We start from the raw sequence: 18,049 nt of genomic DNA on the forward strand, positions 1-18,049 counted from the left end.
ATTTCAGATTCCCCTGTTTATGCATCCCAGGATTGCATTAGTTCTTTTGGCCATAGCATCACCCTGGGAACTCATGTTCAGCTGATTTTTTACTACAACCCCCAAATCTTTTTCAAGTCCTCAAACCGGCCTACATAGGCACCGTAATGGTGAAGCTTCCGACAGTCTCCAGTAAGGGGCTGATCATCACAGTCATATTCAGTATTTTGATATTCTCAAGCATCATCATCTTGGTCAAAATAAGGATGCACATCACAGAAAGGAAGGGCAAGGCTCTGTTCATCATCCATGCCCAGACTATGGTTGTGTGCTTTATTTTCTGCCCTTTCATCTTCATTTATGCCTGACCATTCTGGAGTTTCATGCTGAACAAGCCGGTCTCTGTCCTACCCAACTCTCTTCAACCTCCCTCCCAAGGCCACCACCCTACCCCAAATAATCCTCTAGTCCCTGCTTAAACCCATCCAATCCCCTTCTACCACATCCCCAAATAAACATCCCCCAACCTTCCCTAACCCCAAATAAACTAAAAAAGTCCTCCTGCCACAGCCCCCATCCATCCCACCTCCCTGCCACACCAGCACCCATCTCTCCAAATGAACCACCCATCACACAACCACGCAAATAAACACCCCTCTAAAAATCGCCCTGCCAAAACCCTGCACTCCCCAAAGCCCCACATCCCCGAAACCTTCCCTGTCACTGTGCACCATTCCCCCAAGCTTCATTTCCCATTAAACTCATCTTTTAGAATCGCCCTAATCCCCCATCTCCAAACCCTTCTCCCTCCTCCTACTCTCCCTTTTCACCCCTGTCTCCCTGCTGCTCCTCCACCGCTCACTTCCACCAGGGGCCTCCTGCTGCCCCCAACACCCCAGATTTCACTCTATCTGAAATCAAGGGAACTGGATTGATTTACAGCAGCTCAGGGCCTGGCCTTTCATTTTTAGTCTTTGCCTCTGGGTACCTCTTAGCGACAAACTTCAAACACCCAAGGCAGCCTGAGCTATAGGTTCTTCTGGTGGCTGTATACAAAGAGATGCTGATGCAATGCAGGAGAAAAACATCTCTGTTCACCCAGAGGTAATTATGTGGAGTTAATGAAGGAACAGGCTATTCCAGGCCAGCTGAGCTTTTGGTGCCACCAGGCTCTGAGCTATTTTAGGTCATATGTCTGTGCTATATATATTATTCTGTAAACACCTTGGGGCACACTTTGAGCCTCAACCCTGCCTTGCTTTAGGCAAGGATCCTTCCAGGGATGCTGTCACTGTGTGAGATCCAGGGGCATCATGTTCCCCTTCTATGGGGTTAGGGTCAGCTAGGGTAGGTTGTCGGGGTGGTTTGATCCAGCGACGAAGACAAAGCTGGGCTCACAGACCTGGAGACCAGATTCAGCTATTTAGCCCCAGAGCAGGGACATCCTGGGCTGTGACCATGTTTAAAGTCTGCACAAGTGAGGATCAGCTCTAGAGCTGGGAAGAACTTTCAGTCCCAGATCCCATTTAGTCTATCACCTTTCAGCTCAGCCTGCCCAAGGAAGGAAGCAGGGAGCACCTCTCTGTGGAGTGGATCCCTGTCTGCTAGGAACTGCAGAGAGACTCAACAACTCAGGAAATCTGGTGGAGTGACATGGAAAAGAGTGTTGGATAACACTGTGTTGGTTGAATGATAGATAGATAGATAGATAGATAGATAGATAGATAGATAACGACCAATGATTCCTAGAACTGGAGGATCAAATGCATCATGAGCTGACAAAAATTCCACAAAGACCAACACAGTAAGTTTGCTTTTTCAATTAAATATGTTAGAGTATTAATGCACAGGACACATTTATGACTATAAATATGAACTGCAATTGGAACACTTTAAATATTTTATACTATCAATTTCATCTAACACCTAGAGTGAGTCAAAGTATTTTCAATAGAAAAAATGACTTTTTTTAGAAGTCCCCAAAATCCCCAAATTTGGGGGGTTTGGCAACTGAGAAACAAACATTTTGAGCGAAAAACCATTGAAGGCTGAATATTTTCATTGAAAAACTGCCCCAAAAACTGGGTTTTCAATTAAACAAATTTTCATGGAAAGTCTCCCCTATTTTCCCACGAAAGTTTGTTTAATTGAAAACCAAATTTTTCTCTGAAAACAATTTAAGTAGAAAATTTCTGACCACCCCAAATTGGAAACTTAACTTTAAACAAGTTTGGGGAGCACTAATATTGTCCAATGATACCATAATTTTGAACCCATTGACTCTATTGCATCCATTTTTATTCTTGATTCAAAGGTATAGTTGCAGGATGGCAAAACTGAATAAGAAGCAAAGCATAAAGCTAAATTATATGTGTTATACAGACTATCGGTTTTAAACCCAGGGTCAGAACTGAATTAAGCAGCCAATATATCCTGGCACTGCCCATGGACATATGAGAGTGCAATGGGTTTAGAAACCAGGCTTACTGGTCTAGCACCATACCTAGTGAATAACATTGCTGCCAGATGAGCACAAATGCTGTAAATGGGCACATGGAACATACACATATGAAGACACAAGAACACAAAAACATAAGAGCTGCCAGACTAGGTCAGAACACGATATATCTTGCCCAGTATACTGTCTCCAACTGTGGTCTCTACCAGAGCATCAGGGGAGTTTACAGAACAGAGCAACTTTGGAGTGATCCATTCCTGTCTTCCAGTCCTGGATTCTGGTAGTCAGAGGTTTAGGGTCGCCACAAGGATGGGGTTGCATCCCTGACCATCTTAGCTACTAATCATTGATAGATATTCTCCATGAACCTACCTATAGCAAGGTCGCACATCTTCCGGCACCCATCTGCCCATGAGGCCCTATGCTCGCTCCTGACATGCCTGAACACAACTCTCTATTTCCATTCTTCTGGGCCAAACCAACCTTCCATGGGTGCCCCCTTTCTTGGTTCTGCTTCCCCCTTTATTATTGTTTGTGTTGGGTGTGAACCTTTTCTTTGTTGTTAATGGGATGCACCCCCTCCACTCCGGCCAATGGTTCCCAGCCGGGCCTTCAGTGACCCAGCCCTCCGGCTGAATCACACAACCTGCTCCCCCACCCCCGCCATTCGGGGAATACAGTCCAGTTCTTTCCCTTTCCTGACTCCGGCTCTAGCTCTCTGTGTCTGCCTTTGCCTCTGGCTCTGTTTGCCCGATGGCAATAGTGAATTTCTTTGTTGGATGGCAGTAGTTAATTTAGAACCCATCATTTTATATATATATAATTATTTTTTCCAAAGTGCATTACTTTGCACTTATCAAGATTGAATTTCATTTGCCGTTTGTTTGTCCTGTCATCCAGTTTTGTGAGATCCCTGTGCAACTCCTCACAGTCTGCTTTGGACTTAACTATCTTGAATAATTTTGTATCCTCTGCAAGCTTTGCCACTTCCCTGTTCAATCATTGATGAATATGTTGAACAGCACTAGTCCCAGTACAGATCCTTGGGGGCTTCCGCAGTTCACCTCTCTCTATTGTGAAAAATGACTGTTTAGTCCTGCTCTTTGTTTCCAATCTTTCAGCTAGCTACTGATCCATAGGAGGATCTTCCCTCTCATCCCATGGCTACCTTGTTTCCTTAAGAGCCTTTGGAGAGGGACTTTGTCAAAGGCTTTCTGAAAATCCAAGTACATATCAACAGATCGGCCTTATTCACATGCTTGTTGACCCTGAAATAATTCTAATAGATTGTGAGGCGTGACTTCCCTTTATAAAACCCATATTGACACTGACCCATCAAATCGTGTTCATCTATGTGATAATTCTGTTCTTTACTATAGTTTCTACTTATTTGCCCGGTACTGAAGTTAGGCTCCACAGCCTGTAATAGTCATTTTAAAAAATGACATGACATTAGCTACCTTTCAGTCATCTTGTGCAGAGGCTGATTTCAGAGCTAGGTTACTTACTACAGTTAGTATTTCTGCAATTTCATATCTGAGTTCTTTAAAAACTCTTGGGTCAATACCAACTGGTCCTGGTGACATACTACTGTTTAGTTTATCAATTTGTTCTCAAGCCTCTCCTATTGATACACCAGTTTGGGACAGTAGTTCAGATTTGTCACCAAAAAGAATAGCTTTGATGTGTGTATCTCCCGCACATCCTCTGCAGTGGAGACTGATGCAAAGAATTCATTTAGCTCCTTGACAATTCCCTTGTCTTTCTTGAGTGCTCCTTAAACACCTTTTGTGGTCTAGTGGCCACTGCCTGTTTGGCAGGCTTCCTGATTGTGATAGACTTTAAAAAAATTACTGTTAGTTATTGCATCTTTAGCAAGTTGCTTCTCAAATTCTTTCTTGGCCTGCCTTATTATATCTTTACATTTTATTTGTCAGAGTTTGTGTTCCTAGGATTTGATTTCAAAATTTTTAAACATTCCTTTTTACCTCTAACTGCCTCCATTACTGTGCTCTTTAGCCATTTATTTATTTTTTGGTCTTCCTATTGTCTTTGTTGATTTGGGGTATACATTTATTCTGAGCTTTTATTATGAAGTTTTTAATAGAATCATAGAATATCAGGGTTGTAAGGGACCTCAGGAGGTCATCTAGTCCAACCCCCTGCTCAAAGCAGGACCAACCCCCCACCAAATCATCCCAGCCAGGGCTTTGTCAAGCCTGACTTTAAAAACCTCTAAGGAACGAGATTCCACCACCTCCCAAGGTAACCCATTCCAGTGCTTCACCACCCTCCTAGTGAAAAAGTTTTTCCTAATATCCAACCTAAACCTCCCACACTGCAACTTGAGACCATTGCTCCTTGTTCTGTCATATGGTACCACTGAGAACAGTCTAGATCCATCCTCTTTAGAACCCCCTTTCAGGTAGCTGAAAGCAGCTATCAAATCCCCCCTCACTCTTCTCTTCTGCAGACTAAACAATCCCAGTTCCCTCAGCCTCTCCTCATAAGTCATGTGCCCCAGCCCCCTAATCATTTTTGTTGCCTTCCGCTGGACTCTTTCCAATTTTTCCACATCCCTCTTCTAGTGTGGGGCCCAAAATTGGACACAGTACTCCAGATGAGGCCTCACCAACGTTGAATAGAGAGGAATGATCATGTCCCTCGATGTGCTGCATGCTGCTTGCAGGCATTTACCCTTGTGACTTCTCTTTTTAATTTCCATCTAACTATCACTTCATTCTTATGTAAATTACCCTTTTAAAAATGAATGTTACTTTGATGAGGTTTTTTCATATTTCCCCTCCTACAAGGATGTTAAATACGGTCACTATTACTGAGCAGTTCAGCTATATTTACATTTTGGACCAGATCCTGTGCTCCACTTAAGACTAAATTAAGAATTTCCTCTCCACTTGTGGGTTCCTAGACTAGCTGCTCCAAGAAGCAGTCATTTGTGGCATCTAGAAATTTTCTCTCTGCATCACGCCCTGAGGTGACATGTACCCTGTCAATATGAGGATAGTTGAAATCACCCATTATTTTTGTGACAAAGAGTCCTGTGGCACCTTATAGACTAACAGAAGTATTGGAGCATGAGCTTTCGTGGGTGAATACCCACTTCGTCAAACACATGTGGTGGAAATTTCCAGAGGCAGGTATAAATATGCAGGGAAGAATCAGTCTAGAGATAATGAGGTTTGTTCAGTCAGGAAGGATAAGGCCCTCTTCTCGCAGTTGAGGTATGAACACCAAGGGAGGAGAAACTGCTTTTGTAGTTGGCTAGCTATTCACAGCTTTTGTTTAATCCTGAGCTGATGGTGTCAAATTTGCAAATGAACTGAAGCTCAGCACTTTCTCTTTGGAATCTGGTACTGAAGTTTTTATGCTGCAGGATGGCTACTTTTAAATCTGCTATTGTGTGGCCAGGAGGGTTGAAGTGTTCTCCTACAAGTTTTTGTATATTGCCATTCCTAATATGGAATGGCAATTCCATTTATTCATTTACGTAGGGATTGTCCAGTTTGGCCGATGTACATAGCAGAGGGGCATTGCTGGCACATGAAGGCATATATTACACTGCTGGACATGCAAGTGGTGATGAAATGGTGATGTTATGGCTGATCTGGTTAGGTGCTGTGATGCTGTCGCTGGTGTAAATATGTGGGCAGAGTTGGCATTGATGCTTGCTGCATGGATTGGTTCCTGAGTTAGAGTTACCATGGTGCGGTGTGTGGTTGCTGGTGAGAATATACTTAAGGTTGGCGAGTTGTCTGCGGGCGAGGATTGGCCTGTCTCCCAAAGCCTGTGAAAGTGTGGGATTATTTTCCAGGATGGGTTGTAGATCACTGATGAAGTGGGTATTCACCCACAAAAGCTTATGCTCCAATACTTCTGTTAGTCTACAAGGTGCCACAGGACTCTTTGTCACTTTTGACAGATCCTGACTAACACGTCTGTCCCTCTGATACTTGATATTATTTTTGTGTGTTCCCATTTTGTTGCCTCTCAAGCCTCCCTTGGCATTTCACAATGAGTGCCACCATCCTGGCCAGGTGGTCAGTAGTACTGCTGTACTCTTATCAGTCAAGCATGGAATTTGTATCAATGGAGATTCGATGGCACAGTTTGATTCAGTTAAGATTTTTACCATATTTGACTCTATGCTTTTTTTAATGTGTAGTGCCACTCCCTGATCAGTGTGACGTACTCTGTCATTTCTATATATTTTCTAATTTGGTATTACCCTGTCCCATTGATTACAACAAGTTTCCATAATGCATATTATATCAATATCCTCGTTTAATGGCAGGCACTGGAGTTCACTCATCTTATTATTTGGACTTTTAACATTTGCATATGAGCACATTTTGTCAATGTTTAGTTGCTTGCCTTTATATGTTATGTTTAAATGGGACTCTGTTCCTCACTAGCTCTTGCCTTTATTTTACCAACATCTTTCCAATCCTCTATACTAGGATATAGAGCTTCCCCATTAATAAATTCATCCTTAAGGGATGTCTCCACCTGAACTGTGTGCTTCTCTGCACTTGTCATTTCCCCCCCAGCCCTTAGTTTAGAAAGGCCTCACAGTCCGCCCCCCAAAGAGCACACAATCAAGTGGACAAGGCAGAGAAAGTGGGGGAGGGGAAACAGAGGCACAGGGAGGGGAAGTGACAGGCCCAAGGTCACAGAGAATGTCAGTGGCAGAACTAAGAACAAAACTCAAATCTCCTGACTGCCACTGACCCTCACAGAACAGACATAAAGTCACAGAGGTAACTGATACAACATGGAAGTAATAGAATGATACTCCTAGTCCATCATCACACAGAGATGGCAGTGCAACTGGGACTTGGTACCATGAATCAATCTGTAAGCAAGTAGCAGGTCATCTAAGCACGGAACTCAATGTGGAATCATCACAGGCAAGCTGGCGCTCAAGGTGCTGGGTGTGTCTATGTGGTGTGTCTTTTCCTGGAAAGAGGGAATCAGGGTGTGTTGGTGTTTCAGGAGTTTAGTTTACTGTCCAACTTGTTAGCCTGCTGTTTGTCATAAGAACATATGACTGGAAGGGCCCTCTTAGGTCATCAAGTCCAATCCCCTGCTCTCACTGTCAACCCTGTTATATAATCCCCATCAAAAACTAATCCAGCCCCGCATGGACACTAGTTAAGTTGTTTGTACTGAACTTCTCAAATTGGGATAGTGTTCCAGAACCTGCCTCCTCTGATGGGGACAAACCTTCTTCTCATCTCCAGCCTAAATGTAATCACAGACAGTATATCTCAGTTGTTCTTGCACCAACATGGTCCTTTAGCAGCAATAGATCTCCTCCCTCCCTGATGTTTACCACCTGATGTATTTACAGAGAGCGACCAGACCCCTGCTCATTCTCCACTTTTCCAGGCTAAACAAGCTGAACTTTTTTGGTCTCCTCTCGAAATAGCACTCCATTGTCTCAATAGGACGAGCATCGTTCCTAAGATTATTTGGTCTGGGTTGTAATTTGTTCCATATTTACACTGCATTTTATCAAGCCACATCTTGGACCAGATCCTCAGATGATGGAAGCAGGCGCTATCCATTGACTTTAAGGGAGATATGGCAATTTACAGTGCTGTGATAATGCACCTGACTAGGGGACTGATTGTTGGAGGGGAAGAGAACTCTAATCCTGACATTGCCTTGTCCTTCCCTTCACAGGCAGCACATGATGTATTGAAAAGGACAATGTCCAACTGAACCACCGTGACCGAATTCTTTCTCCTGGGATTCTCTGACATTCGGGAGCTGCAGATTTTGCACTTTGTGATGTTTCTAATTATTTACCTGGCAGCCCTGATAGGGAATCTACTCGTTATCACTGTAGTACCCCTGGACCACCACCTTCACACCCCCATGTACTTCTTCCTGATGAATTTGTCTGTTCTAGATCTTGGATTCATCTCCGTCACTGTCCCCAAGTCTATGGCAAATTCCCTATTGAACACCAGGTCAATTTCTTATTCTGGATGCATCACCCAAGTCTTTCTCTTCTTCTTCTTTGCTTTGGCTGACTTTGCCCTGCTCACTGTCATGGCGTATGATCGATACGTTGCCATCTGCAAACCACTGCACTATGAGACTGTAATGAACAGGAGAGCTTGTGTCCAAATGGCAGCCAGTGCCTGGATCAGTGGTGTTCTCAATTCTGCTCTGCACACTGGGAGCACATTTACAATAACCTTCTGTGGAGGTAACAAGGTTGATCAATTCTTCTGTGAAATCCCTCAGCTACTCAAGCTCGCTTGCTCTGACTCCTATCTCAGTGAAGTTGGGGTTATTGCATTTAATGCATTCTTGGGCTTAAGCTGCTTTGTTTTAATAATTGTGTCATACATTCAGATCTTCACCACAGTGCTGAGAATCCCCTCTGGGAAGGGCCAGCATAAAGCCTTCTCCACTTGCCTTCCTCACCTCATTGTCGTCTCCTTGTTAGTTTGCACTGGCACCTTTGCCTACCTGAAACCCACCTCCAGATCAGCATCAGGCCTGGATCTCATGCTCACTGTCCTCTATTCCGTGGTCCATCCTATGATGAATCCCCTCATCTACAGCATGAGAAACAAGGAGATCAAAGCTGCCCTGAAGAAACTGACTTGGCACAGGTTATTGACCAAGAATAAAATGTCTCCCTTCCTCTCATGATTGTCTTATAAATCTGTGTTTCTTTATAAACCTAATCAACAGGTGACAATATTGTCTCCATCAGAACATGGTGTGCAGAGTCTTCGTGAAAAAATACTGTATTTACAGTGGTAAAAACCAATCAAACAAAAAAAAATCCTATCCCCACTGAAATCAACATTCTTTAATTTTACCCCAGTGTACAAAGATCAAAATCTAGCTAGCTAGCTATTTTAGTAGTTTGTACTACCACTCATCATGCTATCTGAGCAGCTTCCACACAAAATCAGTAGCCATAACATAATCCCTATTGGAACCTCTGGTCCTTCTCCTTTTCTGGGTAAAAAAAGCCCTGCTTGGGAATGGAGAGTTTGGAGTTTTATAGTTTGTAGGCATGTCTATTCTTTGTTTTGTTTTGTTTCATCAGTTAGTTGATTGGTTTGTTTCTTTGTTCCAGATATTTGTTGTTTTTTTAGGGGGTGGGTATATTTGGGGGAAGGGAATGCTTAGTTACATGCAGTAGTTGATGTTTTGTCATCTCATGGGGGTGCTGATGTATCATCTCTTTAATGGGGTTTTCTGAGGGAGCTGAAGGTTTGCTCCCGACAATGAGAGAGGGGTCCTGAAGAGGGTGTCTGCAAGGCTGAAATCCTGTTGAAATGATTGTTAGTGCAGCTGGGATTTTATTGCGTTATTAAGGATATGTAAGAGTGCCTAGAGCTGTGGATATGTATCTTTGTATTATTTTATACCGGCATACATACTGCTGTGTCATTCTTGCTGTGGTGGAAAGACTTTTTGGAAGGGAAGGTTTTGCAGTGTTTCCTAAAGACAAGCTGACTCTTGAAAATGAGACCAAATGTTGATGCCATTCACTGGGATTTAGCCTCTTCACTGTGAAGGGATCAGGATTTGGCCAACAGTCAACACACACACAAGGATACAAATATGGCTAAAGGCAGACTGGAGAAAGAGAGTGCAAGGCATGTACGGGTTCTGTAGTCATTTTATCCGGACTAGTGCAAATGCAGAGTCGCTCCACGGACATCAGCAGATTAACTCTGAAGAGTTTCTGGCCAAAAACTCTGAGTTGAATGCAGCAGCAACAGACACATCGGTCTGAGTTACTTGTGTTGGGTCATTTTGATATAACATTGGTGTAAGTGGCAAAATACCAGTACATACGCTGACCTGGCATTCCATCCACCATCTTGTGTAAATCTAGACATGGCCAAGCAGAGTACTGTTATTAGAAAGACAGACAGATGGATGGGACCATTGCTTATCTAACACATGATGTCACATTGCCATATGGACAGATTTCTGTTTGATTGTGAAATATTATGACAGATCGATCGATCAGTCACTGGATAGATGAGTGTGTATGGGGATAGATAGATAAATAATCCATGGAAAGTTTGTTCTGATTTTTCTGTTCATGATTGCCTATATCCAGATTACAGGTGGTCATATCATGCTGATAGGGCAGAGCTGAAGCTATCTGTGGGAATGTGTCAATTCAGTCAAAACAGTCAATGGAAACCAGGCTGGGAGGCAGACTGCCTAGCCAGCATGTCTCCCCCTGGTATCCTGCTAGTCCATCTGCCAGCCAGCTAGCCATCAGGCGGGCTCCCCAGAACCCCACAGCAGCTTACCTGGCTGGCTGCCAGGTTCCCAGGCTCACAGTTCCTCAGAAGCTCAGCTGTTAGGGACCTTAGTAGATGGGTCCTCCGAGCTCCACTGATCACCAGGCAGCTGCCTGCCCGGACTGCCCAACTCTCTAGCTAGCTGGGATTTGGGTAGCCCAGGGAGGCAGCTGCCTGGGAAAAGCTGATCAGCAATTTTTCAAAGAAACTTTTCTTCATCCAAAAATGCTGATTCATTGAAACTGTAACTTGCCCTTGGAACATGTCGGTTTCAATTAAACATTGATTGAGAAGGTTTCTCAGGTGAAAGATAGAATTTCTGGTCAAAATTAGAGAGAGAGAGATGCCCCGAGTAGCGAATAGCCTAGATGTTAGGGTACTCAACTGGGCTGCTCTGAATTAGGCAGAGCAGGGACTTGAACCTGCATCTCCCCCACTCCAGAGTCACTGACTTTGGCCCACTCTATAATTAATAGTTTATATCAAGAGGAACAGCTCCAACAGGACAAAGCAAAAGAGAGAGCAAGTCTCTTTAGAGGCTTCTTGTCAGGATACTCAGCTAAAATGTAGGAGATCCAGGTTCAAAGCCCTGCTCTGAATTACACATGACTGGGTCGAGAGCCCTGAAGAATGAAATCCTCCTTTCATCCACAAATCAAGTACCATCAGGGCAGCACATGTTTGTGCCCTTGCTCCAGTCAATGTATCTGACACCGAATATGGAGGAACCACCTCTAGGGAGAAGAGAGGATATTTATCTAGGATGAAGGCTGGGATTTCAAAGAGGCTGAATGAGTTAAGCACAAGTTCCCATGGATAGACCCCTCTCACTCCATTAGGCCCTTCTTCACAAAGGCCAGACATGATGTTCACTGTCAGACAATAAACCTGTCATCATTGCCTCTGGGAGAGAATGCAGGAGAACCAGCTGCTTGGAACAGCTTCCAGGTACATGAGGCCCCCAAGAATTTCTGCAGGAGCTCTTTGGGAGGAGTGAGCATGGTGGGTCAAGGATAGAGTTTGACAACATTTTTCCAAGCCATGGGCAGGTTCATTTTTACTCAGCTAGAATAGTAGAAGCATCTGCCATGAACAGACTGAGGATACTATTTTCAGGTGGAGTTTTCTTGACCAGTTCTATCAGGCTCAGTTTCAATACACACCACCCATGCAATGCATCTTAGGTCATGAGCATGCAGCTGGAACGGAACGTGGATGTCTGATATGATGTGGGCATAAATCGGCCCCTCATCACACTAGTGTGTCACTCCCCTGATAGGCCTCACTCCTACTCTGCAGCAGCGTGGTGGTAGGCCAACAGCTGTACCTCATTAATGCAGAAATAGAGTCTAAGTTGAGCTCATATGATGGTCAGCATCTTGACTGACACCTTGTGGTTGAACTAGAGACCTCCAGAGCTAAGGGCTTGAGTCCCTGCAGCTTGAGCTAAACAGCCAGGCTCCCTGGTAGGGCTGTAACAGACTTACAGTCTCTTGGAATTGGGCACGGAGAGAATTTCAAACACACACAGACCAGTGGGTGGCATTTGTACGTGTGACACTGTGCAGCCATTTTATCTGAACTGGAGTCACCTCTCTCAGCCATGAGGACAGGACTCACAGACATTTGAACTAATCCAATGCCACTGTCTCTGTTTCAATTTATTCTCTGTCTGGTCCCTTTTTCCCTTTCCCTCCCACACAGGTACACACAGTCACTCTCATTCCTCAATGTACACATAACCCAGCCTAACACAATGTGCCTCCTCATCCCCTTCTAGTGGTCAGATCTTGTATAGCAGCTTATGAGTTTGCTATTGCCTGTGCACTTTGTCCTTTAGCACGGTCTACATGGGATGTTAACATATAGTTATACATAATATTGTACAGCCCACAAACACACACACTACCACACAGCCCACAAACACACTGCAGTGTCCATTCCATATACAAACACACAACAGTGTTCAACCCACATACACATGCAAAACCACAGAACCAGAGGGCAGTGGTCCTGAAGATGATGCCGTGAGCTTGTGAGCGACGTGGGCTCCGACGCCAACAAAGGGCGAGACATCAGGCAGGACACCACCAGGAGAGGGCACTTCACTGGACTGAGCTAATTCCCGGACACAACCAGTAGGAGACACTGCGGTGGTGATACCAACCCCACCACAGGCTGGCTTAATGTTTTGCATTACCCTCTAAATCGCAGTCCCAAAGAAAAATGGGAAAAAGAACTTAGCCTTATTATCACTACAGAAGGCTGGGAGGATATCTGGCTTAATGTGAAAGATACTTCAAGTTTTTTATCCTTGTGATTCTTCCAGAACAAGATAGTAAACAGATACCTCTGGACTCGAGAACGTTTGTTTAAGCTGAGATTGGCAACACACAGTGAATGTTGGAAATACAAACAGCCACATGCCAACCTTTCACACATCGTCTCTACCTATCCAACAATGCATGTGTTCTGAACACCATATTCAATGTTCTCTCAAAAACTGTCTTTCCTTCTCCAAGTTTGTGTATTTTAGGGGTGCTGGATGCATTGGTATTACCAGTTAACATTAAGAAATGGATTTCAGTAACTATTTTAGTGTCCAAAAGAGTTATTTTGAGAAAACAGAAATCTCCGTCATACACAGACTATCCTGGTGAGCTCTCTACAACTGCATTAATGGAAATAAATGACTCATTTAATATTTATCTATTTAGTCACTTTAATAATTTATGCATGAGCTCTATAAGTTAAGGGTTTTTGTTTTGTTTTGTTTTTTTCCGGGTTTTACAAATAATGAACATTGAATTTTGTTATTGTATTTCCATCTTGTGCATGTATTTATATGTTTTGTTTTGTTATGTGCTTATATTTTATACAAAAACAATAAAAATAAAGTTAAAAATTGTATGCCTTATTTCCAGTCTGAATTTGTCTTCAACTTCCAGCCATCGGATCCTGGTACAACCCTCTCAGCTAGACTGAAGAGCTCATTTTCAAATATTTATTCTCTGTGTGTGTACTTGTAGACTGTGATCAAGTTACCTCTTAAGCATTTCTTTGTTAAGCTAAATAGATCGAGCTCCTTGATATTAAAATGTGGATGTTAGATCCACAGCTTGTGTCAATTGGCGTCATGAGCCCAGTCCCAACCTGCTGTAAATGGATGTAGTTCCGTTGACGTCAAGAGGCCAGATCTCCAGGTAGTGTAAATTGGTTAACCTTTATCAAAGTCAATGGCACTACAGTGGTTTGCAGAGGTCAGAGACATATACCATATACTAGATCTACACCAGTCTGACTCCCTTGACACCAATCCTGATTTATGCACATAAGGGAAAGAAGCTCTGTGTTTTTAAGTGACCCTGAAATGGGTATAAGTGGCAAAGCAACTTAATAATGGAGATATACCCATTTCCTAGAACTGGAAAAGACCCTGAAGGGTTATTGAGCCCAGCCCCGCCCCCTGCCTTCACTAGCAAGACCAAATACTGATTTTGCCACAGATGCCTACGTGGCCTCCTCAGGAGTTGAACTCACAACCCTGGGTTTAGCAGGCCAATGCTCAAACCACTGAGCTATCCCTCCCCCCTAGGCATTGCTTTGGTACAGAATGAAAGCCCAATTCTTCCCTCCCACAAAATTCACACCAGTTTAACTCTATTATTAAGCAAGAACTTCTGCGGGTGTAAATCAGCCCAAGTGCGTTGACATCATGGAGTTAATTTGGATTTGAATTGGTGCAGCCAAGAGTACACACTGGACCTTCTGTGTATAAATTGCGTAGTCATGGAAATAACTGACATGGACCAGAAGAAACAAAGCAAAAGGATATTTACAGACAGACGATTAATTCTTGGTGAATAACGTCCACCCAGTCAGTCTCCTAAATGCAACTTTGATGTCCTTGTTCCTCATGCTATAGATAACTGGATTCAACATTGGCGGTAACATGGAGTAGAGAAGAGCCACCACAAGATCCAGACCCGATGTAGAACTAGAGGTGGGTTTCAGGTAGGCAAAGATGCAAGTGAAAACAAATAAAGAGACCACAATGAGGTGAGGAAGACAGGTGGAGAAGGCTTTATGGCGTCCTTGCTCAGAAGGGATTCTCAGCACTGTTTTGAAGATCTGAACATATGAAAAAGTTATTAAAACAAAGCAGCTTAAGCCTAAGCATGCACTAAAGGTGAGAACCTGAACTTCACTGAGATATGATTCAGAGCAGGTGAGCTTTAGTAGCTTGGGGATTTCACAGAAGAACTGATCCACCATGTTGCCTCCACAGAAGGTTAACATAAATGTGTTCCCGGTGTGCAGTGCAGAATTGAGAACACCACTGATCCAGGCACTGGCTGCCATTTGGACACAAGCTTGACTGTTCATCACTCTGTCATAGTGCAGTGGTTTGCAGATAGCAACGTATCGGTCGTATGCCATGACAGTGAGAAGGAAAAAATCTGCTCCTGACAAGAAGACAAGGAAAAAAACCTGGGCAACACATCCAGCATAGGAAATTGACCTAGTGTGGGTTAGGGAATTAGCCATTGATTTGGGGATGTTGACAGAGATAGAACCAAGGTCTACGACAGACAGATTCATCAAGAAGAAGTACATGGGAGTGTGAAGATGGTGTTCAAATGCTATGGCTGTAATGATAAGAAGATTCTCCATCAGGACTGCCAGGTAAATTACTAAGAAAAGTATGAAGTATAAAATCTGCACCTCTGGAACATCAGAGAATCCCAGGAGAAGAAATGCGGTCACTGTGGTTCGGTTGGACATTTTCTTTCTCGGTACATTATGAACTGCCTGTAGAGGGAAGGACAATGGTCAGGATTAGACTAGTAAAATATCTCTCCTTTTGTGTAAACCACCGTAATTTCCTTGAGTTAAGATCACATCCTTATCTTGTGATGATTCGTGTAATCTGGGAATGGCGGTGAGAGAATCAGCCCCACTGACTGCAGTGTAGTTACTCTTGATTTGCATTAGGCTGAGTGAGAGAGAGGAGAATAAGTCCCATTGACTACAATGGAATTACTCCTGATTTACACTAGCTGAGTGAGAGGATAATCAGGCCCATTGACTGAATGGGATTATAATCAAGACCAATTACTTTTTAGATCTTTGTATAACTTTTTCATTCAAAGATGTATAAAGTTAGGTAAATCTTATCCTCATTTTACAGAAGGGAAACTGCAGACCAGACAGCTAGATTCTGCTGTCAGGCACACCAGTATAAATCTGGAGCAATTTCATTGAAAGCAGTGAAATTACTCTGCATTTACACTGCTGTAAATGGGAGTAGCATCTCCCTCAGAGGTGAAAGGGCTCACTCATGGTCACATGATGACTCAGCTATAGAGTCAGGAACACAAGCCAGGAAGAGTCCCGAAACCCAGTTGGCTGTTCTAGTCATGACCCATCACTCATAACCAAAAACAGAATAAAAGAACCCCAGAGTTCTGACTGTCTCCCACTTCTCTAATCCACTAGACCCCACTCCTCTCCCAGAGCTGGGAATAGAACCAAGGAGTCTTGGTACTGTACCTTTCCCTAATTACTAGATAACTCTGAGGTAAGAGCAACAAAGAATCCTGTGGCACCTTATAGACTAACAGACGTTCTGCAGCATGAGCTTTCGTGGGTGAATACCCACTTCTTCAGATCCAAGTGGTGGAAATTTCCAGGGGCAGGTTTATATATGCAAGCAAGAAGCAAGCTAGAGATAACGAGGTTAGTTCAATCAGGGAGGATGAGGCCCTGTTCTAGCAGTTGAGGTGTGAAAACCAAGGGAGGAGAAACTGGTTCTGTAATTGGCAAGCCATTCACAGTCTTTGTTTAATCCTGAGCTGATGGTGTCAAATTTGCAGATGAACTGGAGCTCAGCAGTTTCTCTTTGAAGTCTGGTCCTGAAGTTTTTTGCTGCAGGATGGCCACCTTAAGATCTGCTATTGTGTGGCCAGGGAGGTTGAAGTGTTCTCCTACAGGTTTTTGTATATTGCCATTCCTAATATCTGATTTGTGTCCATTTATCCTTTTCCTTAGAGACTGTCCAGTTTGGCCGATGTACATAGCAGAGGGGATTGCTGGCATATGATGGCATATATTACATTGGTGGACGTGCAGGTGAATGAACCGGTGATGGTGTGGCTGATCTGGTTAGGTCCTGTGATGGTGTTGCTGGTGTAGATATGTGGGCAGAGTTGGCATCGAGGTTTGTTGCATGGGTTGGTTCCTGAGCTAGAGTTACTATGGTGCGGTGTGCAGTTACTGGTGAGAATATGCTTCAGGTTGGCAGGTTGTCTGTGGGCGAGGACTGGCCTGCCACCCAAGGCCTGTGAAAGTGTGGGATCATTCTCCAGGATGGGTTGTAGATCCCTGATGATGCGCTGGAGGGGTTTGAGCTGGGGACTGTATGTGATGGCCAGTGGAGTCCTGTTGGTTTCTTTCTTGGGTTTGTCTTGCAGTAGGAGGCTTCTGGGTACACGTCTGGCTCTGTTGATCTGTCTCCTTATTTCCTCGTGCTGCTACTGTAGTTTTGAGAATGCTTGGTGGAGATTTTGTAGGTGTTGGTCTCTGTCTGTGGGGTTAGAGCAGATGCGGTTGTACCTCAGTGCTTGGCTGTAGACAATGGATCTTGTGGTGTGCCCGGGATGGAAGCTGGAGGCATGAAGGTAGGCATAGCAGTCGGTAGGTTTTCGGTATAGGGTGGTGTTAATGTGACCATCAATTATTTGCACCGTAGTGTCTAGGAAGTGGACCTCCCATGTAGATTGGTCCAGGCTGAGGTTGATGGTGGGGTGGAAGCTGTTGAAATCGTGGTGGAATTTTTCCAGAGTCTCTTTCCCATGGGTCCAGATGATGAAGATGTCATCAATGTAGCGTAGGTAGAGAAGGGGCGTGAGTGGACGGGAGCTGAGGAAGCGTTGTTCCAGGTCAGCCATAAAAATATTGGCATATTGTGGGGCCATGCGGGTGCCCATAGCGGTGCCACTGATCTGGAGATATATATTGTCATCAAATTTGAAATAGTTGTGTCTGAGGATAAATTCTTTGTTGCTTTTACAGATCCAGACTAACACGGCTACCCCTCTGATACTCTGAGGTAAGAGTTGGAAATAGAACCCAAGAACCTTGACTCCAGCCCCCATAATCACTATACCATGCTGTATCTCTGTTTAAAAATGTGGCAACACTGGACAGAATTTTTATTAGCAGTCATAGCATTTGTAGTAGAACTGCTGCAAGATCAAGATCCAGTGACGATCAGGACACCATGTAGCTGGGCTCT

At 43.9% G+C, this 18,049-nt stretch overlaps 1 protein-coding gene and 1 pseudogene across 1 annotated transcript; one reads left to right on the plus strand and one right to left on the minus strand.

Annotated features, from left to right (window-relative positions):
* The first annotated feature begins 8,170 nt into the window (after window positions 1-8,170).
* Window positions 8,171-9,127, plus strand: LOC120383570 (annotated as a pseudogene).
* Window positions 9,128-14,601: 5,474 nt separating this feature from the next.
* Window positions 14,602-15,537, minus strand: LOC120383571 (olfactory receptor 14A16-like). Its single transcript, XM_039501725.1, has one exon. It carries the CDS (start codon window positions 15,535-15,537, stop codon window positions 14,602-14,604), a length of 936 nt encoding a protein of 311 aa, XP_039357659.1.
* Between the last annotated feature and the right edge of the window lie 2,512 nt (window positions 15,538-18,049).

This window comes from Mauremys reevesii, linkage group 15 (genome assembly GCF_016161935.1).
Source record: "Mauremys reevesii isolate NIE-2019 linkage group 15, ASM1616193v1, whole genome shotgun sequence".
Lineage (NCBI taxonomy): Eukaryota > Metazoa > Chordata > Testudines > Geoemydidae > Mauremys > Mauremys reevesii.

Excerpts from the sequence above, each read along its gene's own strand:
- LOC120383571 (XM_039501725.1), bottom strand. The coding sequence starts at position 15,537 with ATGTCCAACCGAACCACAGTGACCGCATTTCTTCTCCTGGGATTCTCT.